A 20124-nucleotide genomic window follows, 5' to 3' on the forward strand; every position below is an offset into this window, starting at 1 on the left:
GGATGACCAGGGACGTTCTCTGTTTAGTGAGTCCACCAGATCCAGTAGAGATAACCAGGAAGATCAGAGGCAGTAGAGATAACCAGGGAAGTTCTCTGTTTAGTGAGTCCACCAGATCAGAGGCAGTAGAGATAACCAGGGATGTTCTCTTGAATTGGACCATTTCCTGTCCCACTAAACATTCAAAATGTAATGAGAACTTTTGGGTGTCAGGGAAAATGTTTGGAGTAAAAGTACAGTATTTTCTTTAGGAATGTAGTGAAGTAAAAGTTGTCCAAAATTTAAATAGTAAATTTGAAGTACAAAAAACAACTTAAGTAGTACTTTAAAGGTTTTACTTTTAAATATATATATATATATATATATATCCCTTATTTAACCAGGTAGGCCAGTTGAGAACAAGTTCTCATTTACAACTGCGACCTGGCCAAGATAAAGCAAAGCAGTGCGACACAAACAACAACAGAGTTACACATGGAATTTTAACCTGAAGGGGCTGCAGGTTCCCAACTGGGAACACCCCCCCGTTCAGCTCAAACGGTGGCGCAGGAAAGCAAAAATTCTTAAAAATATTTCACCTCCACACATTAACAAGTCCAATAGCTTAAATGAAAGATAAACACCTTGTTCATCTACCCAGCGTGTCAGAATTTTAAAATGTTTTACAGCGAAAACATAGCACATATTTATGTTAAACCACCACTAGGAAAGCATACAATATGTAGCCACATTGCTATGCAAAATGGCACAATCACAAACGTAGGATTAAAAGAAAAATAATTCACTAACCTTTTGAAAATCTTCATCAGATGACAGTAATAGCACATGTTACACAGTACATTTGTTTTTTTCAATAATATGCAATTTATATCCATAAATCCCCGTCTACATTGAGCCATGTTCAAAAAATGCAGCAGAAATGTCCGGAGAAATTATAAATAGCTCCGGCAGCTAACACCCAGATAACAGCAATAAACATCATAAACTTTGACTAAATATACATGTTCTACATATATTTAGAAAGATACACTTCTTCTTAATGCAACGCTGTGTTACATTTATTTTTAACGTTACAGAATTCGTTCACTATTCAATAATCTGAGACAGGGCGCTCAGGCATTAGCATTATTTCTCTACTATGTTGGAGTCGACAAAAATACAATTTTATAACATAAATATTCCCTTACCTTTGATGGTCTTCGACAAGAATGTCGTGGAAGGAGTTATACTTACCTAATATAACGTTTGGTTGCTGTTGGTGTGTCTTTGTATTAGCAAATGCTAACATCTTCAGGTGAATTACCCCAAAAAGGACTTCTGATCACGAAAATTGCGCATCAAAACTTCAAATTTACATATTATATGTCGACTAAACTGGTCAAACTAAGTGCAGAATCAAGCTTTAGGATGTTTTTAACGTACAAAACAATTGGCGATTAAATCAAACATAACGAACTCTCCTCAAGCAAGCTGGAACAAAAAAGACCCTTTTCACAGAGCGCGCACCTGAAAACTCGTGACACCTCAGTATTTTGCCCGCCAAGCAGTCAAAGCTCGTGCTATTTTCTCCGTCCACGTCTCAATGAAAGAGGAGAGCGCTCTGAAGAGATAGAAACTGTTCCCAGATCCTTAGCTGGTTGGGAAGGGGGGCGATGACGTCAAAGTTGGAACAACTTTCTTAGGAGAGAGAGAGAGTTTGGGAGAATGGCTGCCCTGTGAGTTCTGATTTACATACAGACATAATTCGAACGGTTTTAGAAGCTTTAGTGTTTTCTATTCAATAATAATTATTATATGCATATATTAGCAATTCTTGACACTTTTTTTTAGTTTACTCAGGGCACACAATTCATCCAAAGGGGGCAGTATTGTCCCGAGCCTTAACTTCTTGAAACTCCCCATCCCGGATCCGGGATCGTGACTAAAGCCTCAGGCTCATTAGCATAACGCATAACGTTAACGATTTCTGAAAATCGCAAATAAAATGAAAATAATGCGCCTACTCTCAAGCTTAGCCTTTTCTTAACAACACTGTCATCTCAGATTTTCAAAATATGCTTTTGAACCATAGCAATTCACTAATTTGTGTAAGAGTATGCTAAGCTAGCTTAGCATTTTGAGTAGCATTTAGCACGCAACATTTTCACATAAACCAGAACCAAATAAATAAAATCATTTACCTTTGAAGAGCTTCGGATGTTTTCAATGAGGAGACTCTCAGTTACATACCAAATGTGCAGTTTTTTCCTGAAAGCGCCTTTGTGTAGGAGAAATCTTTTTTTTTTTTTTGTACATCACATTTGGCTACCGAAACGAACCGAAAATTCAGCCACCTACAACGTCAAACTTTTTCCGAATTAACTCCATAATATCGACCGAAACATGGCAAACGTTGTTTGGAATCAATCCTCAAGGTGTTTTTTTCACATATCTCTTCATTGATATATCGTTCGTGGAAGCCTGCATTCTTCTCTGAATTCTGTGGAAAAATACTTGCAGCTGACTTTTGCGCACCAATTTCGGTGCAGGACACCGGGCGGACACCTGGTAAATGTGGTCTCTTATTGTCAATCTTCCAATGATATGCCTACAAATACGTCACAATGCTGCAGACACCTTGGGGAAACGACAGAAAGGGCTGACTCACTCCTCTCGCATTCACAGCCATATAAGGAGACAATGGAAAACTGAGCCTCAAAAATCCTGCCATTTCCTGGATGCCGTATCATCTTGGTTTTGCCTGTAGCTCACGCACAGAAAATATCTTTGCAGTTCTGGAAACGTCAGTGTTTTCTTTCCACAGCTACCAATTATATGCATAGTCGAGCATCTTTTTGTGACAAAATATTGCGCTTAAAACGGGCACGTCTTTTTATCCAAAAATGATATAGCGCCCCCAGAGTTTCAACAGGTTAACAGGTTTTAACAAAGCGTACAGTCAATAACACAATACAAAAAATAATAATAAAGTCTATATACAGTGTGTGCAAATGGCTTGAGGTGGTAAGGCAATACATAGGCCATAGTAGCAAGTAATTATAATTTAGCAAATTAACACTGGGGTGATAGATGTGCAGATGATGATGTGTAAGTAGAAATACTGGTGTGCAAAAGAGCAGAAAAGTAAATAAAAACAAATATGGGAATGAGGTAGTTAGACTGGGTGGGCTATTTACAGATGTGCTATGTAGCTGCAGTGGTCAGTTCGCTGCTCAGATAGCTGATGTTTAAAGCTAGTGAGGGAAATATAAGTCTCCAGCTTCAGTGATATTTGCAATTCGTTCCAGTCATTGGCAGCAGAGAACTGGTAGGAAAGGCGGCCAAAGGAGGTGTTGACTTTGGGGATGACCAGTGAGATATACCTGCTGGAGCACATGCTGCAGGTGGGTGTTGTTATTGTGACCAGTGAGCTGAGATAAGGTGGTGCTTTACCTAGCAAAGACTCATAGATGACCTGGAGCCAGTGGGTCTGGCAACTAATATGAAGCGAGGGCCAGCTGATTAGAGCATGCAGGTCGCAGTGGTGGGTGGTATATGGGGCTTTGGTGGCAAAATGGATGGCACTGTGATAGACTGCATCCAGTTTGCTGAGTAGAGTGTTGGAGGCTATTTTGTAAATGTCATTGCTCAAGTCGAGGATCGGTAGGATAGTCAGTTTTACTATGGTATGTTTGGCGGCATGAGCAAAGGAGGCTTTGTTGCGGATTAGAAAGCTGATTCTAGATTTAATTTTTGACTGGGGCGTTTAATATCAGTCTGGAAGGAACGTTTTCAGTCTAGCCAGACACCTAGGTATTTGTAGTTGTCCACATATTCTAAGTCAGAACCGTCCAGAGTAGTGATGTTAGTCAGGCGGGCGGGTGAGGGCAGTGAACGATTGAAAAGCATACATTTAGTTTTACTAGCATTTAAGAGCAGTTGGAGGCCACGGAAGGGTGCTTTATGGCATTGAAGCTTGTTTGAAGGTTTGTTAACACAGTGTTCAAAGAAGGGCCAGATGAATACAGAATGGTGTCGTCTGCGTGGAGATGGATCAGGGAATCACCCGCAGCAAGAGCGACATCGTTGATATATACAGAGAAGAGAGTAGGCCCGGGAATTGAACCCTGTGGCACCCCCATAGAGACTGCCAGAGGACCGGACAACAGGCCCTCCGATTTGACGCACTGAACTCTGTCTGAGAAGTAGTTGGTGAACCAGGCAATGCAGTCATTTGAGACACCAAAGCTGTTAAGTCTGCCGATAAGAATATGATGATTGACAGAGTCGAAAGCCTTGGCCAGGTCGATGAAGACGGCTGCACAGTACAATCTTTTATCGATGACGGTTAGGATATCAGTTAGTACCTTGAGCGTGGCGGAGGTGCACCCGTGACCAGCTCGGAAACCGGATTGCACAGCGGAGAAGGTACGGTGGGATTCAAAATGGTCAGTGATCTGTTTATTAACTTAGCTTTGCAACTAACATGGAAATGGGAACTATTCTTCAAACTACTCCCATGCTGTCTTCAAGGAAGTTGCTCCCATGCTTTCTTTCACACAAGCTCCACCCAAGCTTCCTTTCACACAAGCTCATCTCAAGCTCCTCCCATGCATCCATGCTGCCTTCCACACAATAACCTCCCATGCTGCCTTCAACACAAGCTCCTCCCATGCTGCCTTCAACACAAACTCCTCCAATGCTGCCTTCAACATATGCTCCTCCCATGATGCCTTCAACACAAGCTCCTCCCATGCTGCCTTCAACATATTCTCCTCCCATGCTGCCTTCAATATATTCTCCTCCCATGCTGCCTTCAACACAAGCTCCTCCCATGCTGCCTTCAACACAAGCTCCTCCCATGCTGCCTTCAACACAAGCTCCTCCCATGCTGCCTTCAACACAAGCTCCTCCCTACACCAACGTTTATCACCCACCACCTCCTCCATACCAAGGCGTTGGGAAAAACTAATGGGACGTGACTGACCAGAGAACTAACGTTGAATTTCCTCATTGGTTTAAAATGAAGGTAGGGTTTGGGGTTAGGGAGTGTCACATGCTTCCCAGTGGAAACAGTTTGCGCATATATAACGACAACATTTTGTGACATTTTTCTTCTTTTTGGTGTTTCGGCAGGTTTTTCCGACTGTACAAGCACACAAAATGTTTTCTTGAGGCAAGTCGAAGTTCGGTAGCCGAAGTCTACGCCCCTTCATTGGTGATTTGTCAACAGTAGTACTCCTAGTAGGAATGGATGGGTTTCCTCAATTAAGTGTTTGTTGTCATTTACAGAGTGATGGATAGTTTTCATGCACATTTTTTCATTGAGAAATACTGCAACAAACATCTTAGATAGATGTAAAATTGTGTGACTAAGACCTCTGCAAAAATGTCAAAATGCATTACAGATTTCTTGGCTATGAGTCAGAAAGTTACAGGCGCACAAATATCATAGCCCCAAGACATGCTAAACATCTCACCATTACACAACACGTTAGATCTTTTGCAGATCTGATCTGATTGGTCAAAAGAATTGGGCTGCCTGTGTAAACGCCCCCAAAGTGCTGCAGTGGCCTTGAGTGATCTTATCCCACCCTTTCACATACTCTCTAAGGGGTGTCTGTCTTCACTTGTGGCGTTGATCCGGAAACATCTAAAACTTCACTTCAATGCTACTGAATTTGGCTATTACGACTGAAATATGAATCTTTTAGAAAATAATTAAATTGAAAGGTATTTATGTTTTTCTGTTTAATGGCAGTGCCTTGACTTGGACTTCTGATTACAAATGGCATTCCTATCTGAACTCATCAGCTCATTGTTATTCTGTGCAGAGCAGAGTGAAGGATCCAGATTCTTTACAGAGTGGGGTACTGGACGTGTATATCCACTGAAAATAAATATAATCTTTTTCTGCTTATTAGTTCAAGTTATTGTGCTTCCTGAAGTATTCTGAGTTATATCAACTTTAAATGTTCAGATATCTTAACCTACACCACATCTAGTTTGACTAAAATAGAGTACCTGTAAGGGATTTCCTCCTCTTCTTCCGAAAGAGGTGAGGTGAAAAGGATCAGAAGACCAATATGCGGCGTGGTAAGTGTCCATGGTTCTTTTTAATACATAAAGGTACACATGAACAACTGACTACAAAAAACAAGAAATGTGAAAAACCCCAAACAGTCCTATCTGGTGCAGAGACAGGAACAATAACCCACAAACACACAGTGAAACCCAGGCTACTACCTAAGTATGATTCTCAATCAGAGACAACTAATGACACCTGCCTCTGATTGAGAACCACACTAGGCCGAAACATAGAAATACCCAAATCATAGAAAAACAAACATAGACTGCCCACCCCAACTCACGCCCTGACCATACTAAATAAATACAAAACAAAGGAAATAAAGTTCAGAACGTGACAGTACCAGTGAAAAGTGTGAACACACCTACTCATTCAATGGTTTTTCTTTATTTTTTAAACTATTTTCTACATTGTAGAATAATAGTGAAGTCATCCTAACTATGAAATAACACATATGGAATCCTGTAGTAATCCAAAAAGTGTTAAACAAATCTAAATATATTTTAAACTTGAGATTTTTGGTTCCAACCGCCGTGTCTTAGTGAGATGCAGAGGAGGTGAACGGCCGATCTCTGCATGTGTGGTTCCCACCGTGAAGCATGGAGGAGGAGGTGAACGGCCAATCTCTGCATGTGTGGTTCCCACCATGAATCATGGAGAAGGAGGTGTGATGGTGTGGGGGTGCTTTGCTGGTGACACTGTTGGTGATTTATTTCGAATTCAAGGCACACTTAACCAGCATGGCTTCCATAGCATTGTACAGTGATACGCCATCCCATCTGGTTTCGCTTAGTGGAAATATCATTTGTTTTTCAACAGGAAAATTACCCAACACAGGCTGTGTTAGATGACCTGGCCTCCACAATCGCCCAACCTCAACCCAATTGAGATGGTTTGGGATGAGTTGGACCGCAGAGTGAAGGAAAACCAGCCAACAAGTGCTCAGCATATGTGGGAACTCCTTCAAGACTGTTGGAAAAGCATTCCAGGAAGCTGGTTGAGAGAATGCCAAGAGTGTGCAAAGCTGTCTTCAATGCAAAGTGTGGCTACTTTGAAGAATTAGAGTGTTTAACACTTCTTTGTTCACTACATGATTCCCATGTGCTATTTCATATTTTTTTTAATGAATTCACTATTATTCTACAATGTAGAATAATAGTAAAAATAAGAAAAACCATTGAATGAGTAGGTGTGTCCAAACTTTTGACTGGTACTTGAAGTACAGTGTATCTACTCTGTTTTCATGGAATTCACTAGGAAGAGTAACCTACAGATGCTGTTCTCTCCAATCCCACCCAGACAAGTGCTGTGCTTCCCTTAGGTCAAATAAAACCAAAGTGTTTTCAACTGGCAAGAAGAAAAGAAAACTCCTTATTTTGATCCATTTCTTCTGCCGTAGTTGGTAACCAAGGGCTTTCTGCCAACTAACGTAGTAGTTAAAGAAACAACCTTCCAAACTTGGTCATTTTCCACCCTCCAACAGAAACAAGTTGAAGGATCCCCTTTAAACACAGTAAATCACCCCCAGGGTCTCGTGTTCAGTCCATTATCCGTCCAGTTATAGTTTGAAGCAACTGTTTTGGGATCGAGGACATTTTTATCGCACTATGGGGAATGGCAGAACGTACACGAGAGGACTGTGTATCACTTTCAATGTCCTGCTTCTGGTATGTACTGGTCTGACCTTTTTTGTTAATTAGTCATTTGGTTAATTGGTTATGTTATGGATTCATCATTATAACAGTGTATGAATCATATTAAAAACACCTGTGTAACATTTAACATTTGAAAAGGGGTAATATTAAAAACAAAATGTTAGTCTAAAATACAATAACAAAATGTAAAACATATTGAAGTATAACTATATTGTGTAAATAGCAGTGTAGTATGTTTCCAATAATGGCATCTTACAGAATCTTATTAATACATTTGTAACATACCATAACAGATCTAAAATATCTATACTTGCAGGTATCTGGGGTATTTCTGTTCGTAGTTGGGGTTTCATACAGCTTCCGACACCCTCCTGAGGTAACAACTCTACAACTGTTTCAGAACTCAGAGAGTTTCTTCTTAAGCAATAAAAATAATAACACAATTTACAATTCATTGTAAATGAACAAAGTCGTCAGGTCATTTAACTGACCTTTAAATGACCTGATGTGAAATGACGTTGTAAAAACCTACAGGACGTCACCTAAAGTGACGTTGACAGCAACACAGACCTGTATTATTTGTGTGAGTGCAGTTTGACCATCGGAGTACCCTCCATGAGATGTACGTACTAAATGTGTTTGGACCCATGACGGTACTGTTCTCCGTCCTGGGAGGCTACGCTGCCTACAGAGACAAGAGAATCCTGCTGATCCTGGTAAGTGTCTCTCAGGCTCCGTTTACACAGGCATACCAATTCTGATCTTCTGCGCAATTATAAGCAAGAGATCTGATTTGATTGGTCAAAATACCAATTAGTGGCGAAAAGTTCAGAATTGGGCTACCTGTGTAAATGCAGCCTAACACGATTGGGATCAATTATATTTCAATTCCTGTCAATTCAGAATGTACAATGACATTCCAATTCCAAGTCTTTTCAATGCTTTTTAATGAGGAAAAGTTTGATTTTGGAATTGGAATTTGGTTTTAATTCTGAATTGAGTGGAATTTAAATGGAATTGTCAACAACCCTGGTTTTTAACAGCTTAGTCTCATAGACAACAACCCTGTTTTTTAACAGCTTAGTCTCATAGACAACAACCCTGGTTTTTAACAGCTTAGTCTCATAGACAACAACCCTGGTTTTTAACAGCTTAGTTTCATAGAAAACAACCCTGATTTTTAACAGCTTAGTCTCATAGAACAACAACCCTGTTTTTTAACAGCTTAGTCTCATAGACAACAACCCTGGTTTTTAACAGCTTAGTCTCATAGACAACAACCCTGGTTTTTAACAGCTTAGTCTCATAGACAACAACCCTGGTTAATAACAGCTTAGTCTCATAGACAACAACCCTGGTTTATAAGAGCTTAGCCTCACAGACAACAACCCTGGTTTATAAGAGCTTAGTCTCACAGACAACAACCCTGGTTAATAACAGCTTAGTCTCATAGACAACAACCCTGGTTTATAAGAGCTTAGCCTCACAGACAACAACCCTGGTTTATAAGAGCTTAGTCTCACAGACAACAACCCTGGTTAATAATAGCTTAGTCTCATAGACAACAACCCTGGTTTATGAGAGCTTAGTCTCACAGACAACAACCCTGGTTAATAACAGCTTAGTCTCATAGACAACAACCCTGGTTTATAAGAGCTTAGTCTCATAGACAACAACCCTGGTTAATAACAGCTTAGTCTCATAGACAACAACCCTGGTTTTTAACAGCTTAGTCTCATAGACAACAACCCTGGTTTTTAACAGCTTAGTCTCATAGACAACAACCCTGGTTTTTAACAGCTTAGTTTCATAGAAAACAACCCTGATTTTTAACAGCTTAGTCTCATAGAACAACAACCCTGTTTTTTAACAGCTTAGTCTCATAGACAACAACCCTGGTTTTTAACAGCTTAGTCTCATAGACAACAACCCTGGTTTTTAACAGCTTAGTCTCACAGACAACAACCCTGGTTTATAAGAGCTTAGTCTCACAGACAACAACCCTGGTTAATAACAGCTTAGTCTCATAGACAACAACCCTGGTTTATGAGAGCTTAGTCTCACAGACAACAACCCTGGTTAATAACAGCTTAGTCTCATAGACAACAACCATGGTTTATAAGAGCTTAGTCTCATAGACAACAACCCTGGTTAATAACAGCTTAGTCTCATAGACAACAACCCTGGTTTTTAACAGCTTAGTCTCATAGACAACAACCCTGGTTAATAACAGCTTAGTCTCATAGACAACAACCCTGGTTTATAAGAGCTTAGCCTCACAGACAACAACCCTGGTTTATAAGAGCTTAGTCTCACAGACAACAACCCTGGTTAATAACAGCTTAGTCTCATAGACAACAACCCTGGTTTATGAGAGCTTAGTCTCACAGACAACAACCCTGGTTAATAACAGCTTAGTCTCATAGACAACAACCCTGGTTTATAAGAGCTTAGTCTCATAGACAACAACCCTGGTTAATAACAGCTTAGTCTCATAGACAACAACCCTGTTTTATGAGAGCTTAGTCTCATAGACAACAACTCTGGTTTATGAGAGCTTAGTCTCACAGACAACAACCCTGTTTTTTAACAGCTTAGTCTCATAGACAACAACCCTGGTTTATAATAGCTTAGTCTCACAGACAACAACCCTGGTTTATAAGAGCTTTGTCTCACAGACAACAACCCTGGTTTATAACAGCTTAGTCTGACAGACAACAACCCTGGTTTATAAGAGCTTAGTCTCACAGACAACAACCCTGGTTTATAACAGCTTAGTCTCATAGACAACAACCCTGGTTTTTAACAGCTTAGTCTCACAGACAACAACCCTGGTTTATAAGAGCTTAGTCTCACAGACAACAACCCTGGTTAATAACAGCTTAGTCTCATAGACAACAACCCTGGTTAATAACAGCTTAGTCTCATAGACAACAACCCTGGTTTATAAGAGCTTAGTCTCATAGACAACAACCCTGGTTTATAAGAGCTTAGTCTCACAGATCCGGTTTTTTGATTTGTCTTATTATTCAGATTCACCTGATTGTTTAGATTTGATTTGAAAACTATAATAAATGATTAGGACAGTTTTTTGGGGGGTGGGGGGGGGGGGGGGGGGTCTGCATGTTGTTAACCTGTCTCTGTCTGTCTGTCTCTGTATCTCTCTGTCTATCTGTCTCTATCTCTATATATCTCTCCCTCTCTATATACAGTGCCTTGCGAAAGTATTCGGCCCCCTTGAACTTTGCGACCTTTGCCACATTTCAGGCTTCAAACATAAAGATATAAAACTGTATTTTTTTGTGAAGAATCAACAACAAGTGGGACACAATCATGAAGTGGAACGACATTTATTGGATATTTCAAACTTTTTTAACAAATCAAAAACTGAAAAATTGGGCGTGCAAAAGTATTCAGCCCCTTAAGTTAAAACTTTGTAGCGCCACCTTTTGCTGCGATTACAGCTGTAAGTCGCTTGGGGTATGTCTCTATCAGTTTTGCACATCGAGAGACTGACATTTTTTCCCATTCCTCCTTGCAAAACAGCTCGAGCTCAGTGAGGTTGGATGGAGAGCATTTGTAAACAGCAGTTTTCAGTTCTTTCCACAGATTCTCGATTGGATTCAGGTCTGGACTTTGACTTGGCCATTCTAACACCTGGATATGTTTATTTTTGAACCATTCCATTGTAGATTTTGCTTTATGTTTTGGATCATTGTCTTGTTGGAAGACAAATCTCTGTCCCAGTCTCAGGTCTTTTGCAGACTCCATCAGGTTTTCTTCCAGAATGGCCCTGTATTTGGCTACATCCATCTTCCCATCAATTTGAGCCATCTTCCCTGTCCCTGCTGAAGAAAAGCAGGCCCAAACCATGATGCTGCCACCACCATGTTTGACAGTGGGGATGGTGTGGTCAGGGTGATCATTTCATCATCATTTAAGTCATTTGGCAGACGCTCTTATCCAGAGCGACTTACAAATTGGTGAATTCACCTTATGACATCCAGTGGAACAGCCACTTTACAATAGTGCATCTAAATCATTTAAGGGGGGTGAGAAGGATTACTTTATCCTATCCTAGGTATTCCTTAAAGAGGTGGGGTTTCAGGTGTCTCCGGAAGGTGGTGATTGACTCCGCTGTCCTGGCGTCGTGAGGGAGTTTGTTCCACCATTGGGGGGCCAGAGCAGCGAACAGTTTTGACTGGGCTGAGCGGGAACTGTACTTCCTCAGTGGTAGGGAGGCGAGCAGGCCAGAGGTGGATGAACGCAGTGCCCTTGTTTGGGTGATGAGCTGTGTTGCTTTTACGCCAAACATAACGTTTTGCATTGTTGCCAAAAAGTTCAATTTTGGTTTCATCTGACCAGAGTACCTTCTTCCACATGTTTGGTGTGTCTCCCAGGTGGCTTGTGGCAAACTTTAAACAACACTTTTTATGGATATCTTTAAGAAATGGCTTTCTTCTTGCCACTCTTCCATAAAGGCCAGATTTGTGCAATATACGACTGATTGTTGTCCTATGGACAGAGTCTCCCACCTCAGCTGTAGATCTCTGCAGTTCATCCAGAGTGATCATGGGCCTCTTGGCTGCATCTCTGATCAGTCTTCTCCTTGTATGAGCTGAAAGTTTAGAGGGACGGCCAGGTCTTGGTAGATTTGCAGTGGTCTGATACTCCTTCCATTTCAATATTATCGCTTGCACAGTGCTCCTTGGGATGTTTAAAGCTTGGGAAATCTTTTTGTATCCAAATCCGGCTTTAAACTTCTTCACAACAGTATCTCGGACCTGCCTGGTGTGTTCCTTGTTCTTCATGATGCTCTCTGCGCTTTTAACGGACCTCTGAGTCTATCACAGTGCAGGTGCATTTATACGGAGACTTGATTACACACAGGTGGATTGTATTTATCATCATTAGTAATTTAGGTCAACATTGGATCATTCAGAGATCCTCACTGAACTTCTGGAGAGAGTTTGCTGCACTGAAAGTAAAGGGGCTGAATAATTTTGCACTCCCAATTTTTCAGTTTTGATTTGTTAAAAAAGTTTGAAATATCCAATAAATGTCGTTCCACTTCATGATTGTGTCCCACTTGTTGTTGATTCTTCACAAAAAAATACAGTTTTATATCTTTATGTTTGAAGCCTGAAATGTGGCAAAAGGTCGCAAAGTTCAAGGGGGCCGAATACTTTAGAAGGCACTGTATATATATATGTATCTTTCTACAGTATGTTGTCTTCATGACCTGTGAATTCATAGCCATCGTAATCATCGCTGTGCCAATGGTTCGCGCCCAACCGAAGGTATCCACTTCCTCCCCTGAACATGTCATTGACTTTTTAACAATTCAAAAACTGTTGTTATGTTAATGAACAGTGTGTGATTGTTATAATAACGTGTTATTTACTCATTTAAGATGGAGGAGATTCTGGACAGAAGGTTTCAATCTGTGACTCCTCTTCACGATACTGAACCATCGGTCCAGAAGGAGCTGAACAAACTCCAGGCATCAGTAATCAATCAATCAATCAATCAATCAATCTGTGACTCCTCTTCACGATACTGAACCGTAGGTCCAGAGGGAGCTGAACAAACTCCAGGCATCAGTAATCAATCAATCAATCAATCAATCAATCTGTGACTCCTCTTCACGATACTGAACCGTAGGTCCAGAGGGAGCTGAACAAACTCCAGGCATCAGTAATCAATCAATCAATCAATCAATCAATCAATCTGTGACTCCTCTTCACGATACTGAACCGTAGGTCCAGAGGGAGCTGAACAAACTCCAGGCATCAGTAATCAATCAATCAATCAATCTGGCTTCAGATCTGTATTATCTTCAGCCAACTTATCGAAATATTGTTAACATTGCCAGATCTGGATCAACTTTAACACCATCATTAATACCATAAATCAATTTATTGACAATGGTAGACAGAATAGTTGGCAAAAACATAAAGAGGTGGACCAGACTACTTGTTTGCTGTTGTACAATATTGTTGTTTGTTGTTGTACAATATTGTCGTTTGTTGTTGCACAATCAAACAAATATTGATATTTGAAGATTAGTGATCTTTTTAGGTTTGTTTGTTTATGTGGTTTGTCCATTAGGATCAATGCTGTGGACTGCGTGGCCACTCAGACTGGGGTTGTCACATTCCACTCTCCTGCTACTGTCCTCCACTCCCTCCAGACAACTCTTTGGACAGTCTATGTGAGACTGTAAATCTAGGCCTACAGAACACTATGGTGAGCTTACCTACAGTACCTTCCTGTTAGGAGATGGACAAGAGGTAAGGCTGTATTAACAGTGAAGACATGTTAGATGCACAGAGATGACTAATAGCAGCAGCCAACGGATTGAGATAAACAAAATATGAAATGGAGAAACAAGACAGCCTTGGGACCAGCCTTTCGTCATTTAAATGATAAACAGCTGAGGAATGGGTCTGGAGAAATGTAACCCCTCTCCACCTCATAGACAAAGCTATGGATGCAAGGACTGACCATCCATGATATCAACATTATAGGCTGTACAGTGTTTGTCTACAAACATTGGAGTAAAACAAGCTTGTGTTTGGGCTTCTGATGTGGTACGACAGTTGAACTAAGCTCATGAGACATTTCTACGTTATATTCCTGAATAATTTATTTTAATTTGACCTTTGTTTAGCTAGGCAAGTCAGTTAAAAAACAAAATTCTTATTTACAATGATGGCCACAGAACAGTGACTTGTTCAAGGGCAAAATTACAGATTTATACCTTGTCAGCTCAGGGATTCGATCTAGCAACCTTTCAGTTTCTGGCCCAACGCTCTAACCACTAGGCTACCTGCCTCTAACCACTAGGCTACAAGCCTCTAACCACTAGGTGACCTGCCTCTAACCACAAGGCTACCTGCCTCTAACCACTAGGCTACCTGCCTCTAACCACTAGGCTACCCTTCCTCCAACCACTAGGCTACCCTTCCTCTAACCACTAGACTACCTGCCTCTAACCACTAGGCAACCTAGGCTACCTGCCTCTAACCACTAGGCTACCTGGCTCTAACCACTAGGCTACCTGCCTCTAACCACTAGGCTACCTGCCTCTCACCACTAGGCTACCTGCCTCTAGCCACTAGGCTACCTTCCTCTAACCACTAGGCTACCTGCCTCTAACCACTAGGCTACCTGCCTCTAACCACTAGGCTACCTGCCTCTCACCACTAGGCTACCTGCCTCTAGCCACTAGGCTACCTTCCTCTAACCACTAGGCTACCTGCCTCTAACCACTAGGCTACCTGCCTCTAACCACTAGGCTACCTGCTGCCCTGATGTCAGTGGGTATATATAATACATGTACAAGTCCAAAACTGGATGTAGCAACTAAGGATAGAAGCTTTAAACAGACTTGAAATGTTACAGAGGCTTGTGGTGACCTGTAAAGGTGTTTGATCCTGTTTCTCTGTCTCTGTGTTTTTCTGAAGCTAGACTGTCAGCACAATAACACCCACGGACGAACTACAACTTCAGTGTCCCAGGAGCGCTGGGTGTACAGCAAGGTAAAGCAGTCTTATTTAAACGTTGTTCATTTTTTTATTTTTAACGCCACAATTTTCAGTGAAAGCTCGCTAGCATTGGGCTAAACTGACTACAAAGTTACAAAATAAATCACTAAAACATTAAGAGATCTGTTACCACAGAGATACTATTCAATTATTTAATATGTAATTGTAATATATAAAGAGTTCTAATATCTAATTATATCTCTATCTGTTCCAGCCTTGTGGTCCCATCCTGAAGAGACACATGAACTTCCTGATTCAGATCATGATCGGATTCATCTCTACATTTGCCACCATTATGGTATGACCACTGACTTGTATTGTTTTCATGTTTAATTAATGTTGATTCATGTTTTAGTGTGAAGCAACTGTTATTGTTTTAATGTTGATTCATGTTTTAATTGTGAAGCTACTGTTATTGTTTTAATGTTTAATGTTGATTCATGTTTTATTGTGAAGCTACTGTTATTGTTTTAATGTTTAATGTTGATTCATGTTTTATTGTGAAGCTACTGTTATTGTTTTAATGTTTAATGTTGATTCATGTTTTATTGTGAAGCTACTGTTATTGTTTAAAAGTTTAATGTTGATTCATGTTTTATTGTGAAGCTACTGTTATTATTTAAAAGTTTAATGTTGATTCATGTTTTATTGTGAAGCTACTGTTATTGTTTTAATGTTTAATGTTGATTCATGTTTTATTGTGAAGCTACTGTTATTGTTTTAATGTTTAATGTTTATTCATGTTTTATTGTGAAGCTACTATTACATCCCCAGGTGTTATGTCTTTAGATGCAAGACAAGTGTAGCATTTAGCACAACTATGGTTCAATACCACAATGTGGACTCGTTGTTGTAGATATGAGTGGATAAAAAAACACAATATTCTGTGCACATTTCTATATATTATATCATGTTTTGTTATAGCTTTTTTTTTACTGTTAAAACAAAGGTCAAATCAAAATAATGTGAAAGTGAATAACATTTCCAACGTGTTTTACATTGTCAATAACCTGGAACATTGAAACTTGATCTGTTCCGCTGTATTCCAGATTGCTGCCATAGTGATGTCTCTGGTAGTGCTGGCCCTTCAGATTCGGTCCACAGAGCCACCGCTCAACGACAGCCTCAACAGAGTCAAGTACCAACTCAGTCCTCTAGCTGTCACCTGACCTCAGTGTCAACACCACAGAGAACCCTGCTCTGCACGAGGACGAGAACTTGATTAATATATACCAAACTGTTATCCTCCTGCTGGTATTTTGTTTGGAACACTAGCTACAGTGAAAATCAACACACGGCTAAATTCCAGTGCCTGAACTCAAATGAAAAACAAACACACAGTGTGGCTCTCATCCCACCTCTTCCCTGCTGTACAGTTTGGTTAAAGTCTGGGTTTCGTTTGATTTCCTGTACATGATAAATGCCAATTGTTCCCCTTGTCGTTAAAGTGCATTAAAAAAATATATGAAACTGCATGAGTGTAAAAGTGTGGTATGACAATGGTGAATGAACGAGCCATTATGAATATCTGTCCAACATGGTGAATGGTTTGTCATCCTCACAAAAACAAGCATCATGTCAGTAAACAACCAGCTGAGTTAATAAAATGATTTGATTTAAATCATTACTGATCGTTGTAATTGTGTCCGAATAATTTCCAGAGAAGTGCTATGTTGCTATGGCCAATGTAGTAAGTGGAAACTGGCAGTTATGATTGAACAATGTGATTGGATGAACATAACCTCAAAGAGAGTCCCTATAAGAAGATACACAGGGGAATGGAAACACTTTGGGAAGGAAATCTAAGCAAAGAGATATATTCAATCCACTAGTACATTTTTTTTGCATTTAACATAAAAACGTATTTATATTTAGTATGTTGATCTTCGACAAGGTTTATTTGCGCCATTTTACATTGCCATAGAAACGACTGACGCCAATGCGTCACTGGCAGGAACCAGAAGATTGTCTGATTGAGTTTTTGCGCGGAGAGTGAATCGAAGAGAGGTAACATTAACCGGTCATGACTGTTGTTGACTAGGCTAGCGTTAGACACTGGACAACTTTGTTGCAACTCTAGATGAAGGTAATAGGTAAGTTAATTGCGTCTGAAGTGTTTTGTGTAACACCCCTCAGCAAATAACGTTAGCATAGCAACTCAACTGTAACTAAAATTGCAACACAGTTTATACGTGTACCCATATTAGGTAACGTGAGTTACTGTAACGTTGCGTAGCTTCCACCTCAAATAGTCAAGTACTGAAATACATTTTGTTGCAGATTTGGTTTTGTAATGGTTTTGTTAGATCCACCTCATTTAGCTAGACTGAAATTGACATAACTAATGTTTGCTGAAAAACAAATGTCCTTGTATTGTGGAGTGTGTGTGTGTGTGTGTGTGTGTGTGTTGACAAGGCATACAAGACAGGTAGCTTGTTAAATGCCAACTGATATATTTGGGCTCAATTGTCTTAACAAAACATTTGTTTGTTTTCGGGATGACATCTTCATCCCTGAAAATGTTTTCATCCTGGAGGAGGCTGTGCAGGAGGCAGAGGAGGTACATGCAAATCCATGTTATTTCTAAGGCTATTGTTTATTTCAACTATATGCAGTGATTCTTGAATAGAACTATAGCCTAATAGATGCCTTAATTGTTTTCTACCAACAGGAAAGAATGGTTTGTACAGCAGGCCAAACAGCAGGCCAAACAGCAGGCCAAACGGACCCCTAGGAGCCAGTGTTGCTGTGCTGCGGTGGAGAAGAGGTTCATCGGGACCATCACTGAAGAGCTACTGTTATATTGGCTGTGTTTCCTTGTCCTACTGTTATAATGGATGTGTTACCTTGTCCCAGTCCTACTGTTATATTGGCTGTGTTTCCTTGTCCTACTGTTATAATGGATGTGTTACCTTGTCCTACTGTTATAATGGATGTGTTACCTTGTCCCAGTCCTACTGTTATAATGGATGTGTTTCCTTGTCCCGGTCCTACTGTTATAATGGATGTGTTTCCTTGTCCCAGTCCTACTGTTATAATGGATGTGTTTCCTTGTCCTACTGTTATAATGGATGTGTTACCTTGTCCTACTGTTATAATGGATGTGTTACCTTGTCCTACTGTTATAATGGATGTGTTACCTTGTCCTACTGTTATAATGGATGTGTTACCTTGTCCTACTGTTATAATGGATGTGTTACCTTGTCCCAGTCCTACTGTTATAATGGATGTGTTTCCTTGTCCCGGTCCTACTGTTATAATGGATGTGTTTCCTTGTCCCAGTCCTACTGTTATAATGGATGTGTTTCCTTGTCCTACTGTTATAATGGATGTGTTACCTTGTCCTACTGTTATAATGGATGTGTTACCTGTTTTAATGGATTGTCCCAGTCCTACTGTTATAATGGATGTGTTTCCTTGTCCCTGTTATAATGGATGTGTTACCTTGTCCTACTGTTATAATGGATGTGTTACCTTGTCCCAGTCCTACTGTTATAATGGATGTGTTACCTTGTCCTACTGTTATAATGGATGTGTTACCTTGTCCCAGTCCTACTGTTATAATGGATGTGTTTCCTTGTCCCGGTCCTACTGTTATAATGGATGTGTTACCTTGTCCCAGTCCTACTGTTATAATGGATGTGTTACCTTGTCCTACTGTTATAATGGATGTGTTTCCTTGTCCCGGTCCTACTGTTATAATGGATGTGTTACCTTGTCCCAGTCCTACTGTTATAATGGATGTGTTACCTTGTCCCAGTCCTACTGTTATAATGGATGTGTCCCAGTCCTGTTATAATGGATTGTCCTGGTCCTACTGTTATAATGGATGTGTTACCTTGTCCCAGTCCTACTGTTATAATGGATGTGTTACCTTGTCCTATTGTTATAATGGATGTGTTACCTTGTCCTACTGTTATAATGGATGTGTTACCTTATCCTACTGTTTTAATGGATGTGTTACCTTGTCCTACTGTTATAATGGATGTGTTACCTTGTCCTATTGTTATAATGGATGTGTTACCTTGTCCTACTGTTATAATGGATGTGTTACCTTGTCCTACTGTTATAATGGATGTGTTACCTTGTCCTACTGTTATAATGGATGTGTTACCTTGTCCTACTGTTATAATGGATGTGTTACCTTGTCCTACTGTTATAATGGATGTGTTACCTTGTCCCAGTCCTACTGTTATAATGGATGTGTTACCTTGTCCTACTGTTATAATGGATGTGTTACCTTGTCCTACTGTTATAATGGATGTGTTTCCTTGTCCCGGTCCTACTGTTATAATGGATGTGTTACCTTGTCCCAGTCCTACTGTTATAATGGATGTGTTACCTTGTCCCAGTCCTACTGTTATAATGGATGTGTTTCCTTGTCCCGGTCCTACTGTTATAATGGATGTGTTACCTTGTCCCAGTCCTACTGTTATAATGGATGTGTTACCTTGTCCCGGTCCTACTGTTATAATGGATGTGTTACCTTGTCCCAGTCCTACTGTTATAATGGATGTGTTACCTTGTCCTACTGTTATAATGGATGTGTTACCTTGTCCCAGTCCTACTGTTATAATGGATGTGTTACCTTCCAGTCCTACTGTTATAATGGATGTGTTACCTTGTCCCAGTCCTACTGTTATAATGGATGTGTTACCTTGTCCTACTGTTATATGGAATGTCCTACTGTTATAATGATGTTTACCTTGTCCCAGTCCTACTGTTATAATGGATGTGTTACCTTGTCCTACTGTTATAATGGATGTGTTACCTTGTGTCCTACTGTTATAATGGATGTGTTACCTTGTCCCAGTCCTACTGTTATAATGGATGTGTTACCTTGTCCCAGTCC

At 40.2% G+C, this 20124-nt stretch overlaps 1 protein-coding gene across 1 annotated transcript; it reads left to right on the forward strand.

Annotated features, from left to right (window-relative positions):
• The first annotated feature begins 7557 nt into the window (after nucleotides 1-7557).
• LOC135530573 (23 kDa integral membrane protein-like) lies at nucleotides 7558-16866 on the forward strand. Its single transcript, XM_064958871.1, has 9 exons — nucleotides 7558-7734; nucleotides 8039-8098; nucleotides 8316-8438; nucleotides 12948-13022; nucleotides 13136-13231; nucleotides 13834-13971; nucleotides 15192-15266; nucleotides 15487-15570; nucleotides 16322-16866. Exons 1-9 carry the CDS (start codon nucleotides 7675-7677, stop codon nucleotides 16439-16441), a joined length of 831 nt encoding a protein of 276 aa, XP_064814943.1. The 5' UTR covers nucleotides 7558-7674; the 3' UTR covers nucleotides 16442-16866.
• The last annotated feature ends 3258 nt before the right edge of the window (nucleotides 16867-20124 follow it).

Source organism: Oncorhynchus masou, unplaced genomic scaffold (assembly GCF_036934945.1).
Source record: "Oncorhynchus masou masou isolate Uvic2021 unplaced genomic scaffold, UVic_Omas_1.1 unplaced_scaffold_1384, whole genome shotgun sequence".
Classification (NCBI taxonomy): Eukaryota; Metazoa; Chordata; class Actinopteri; order Salmoniformes; family Salmonidae; genus Oncorhynchus; species Oncorhynchus masou.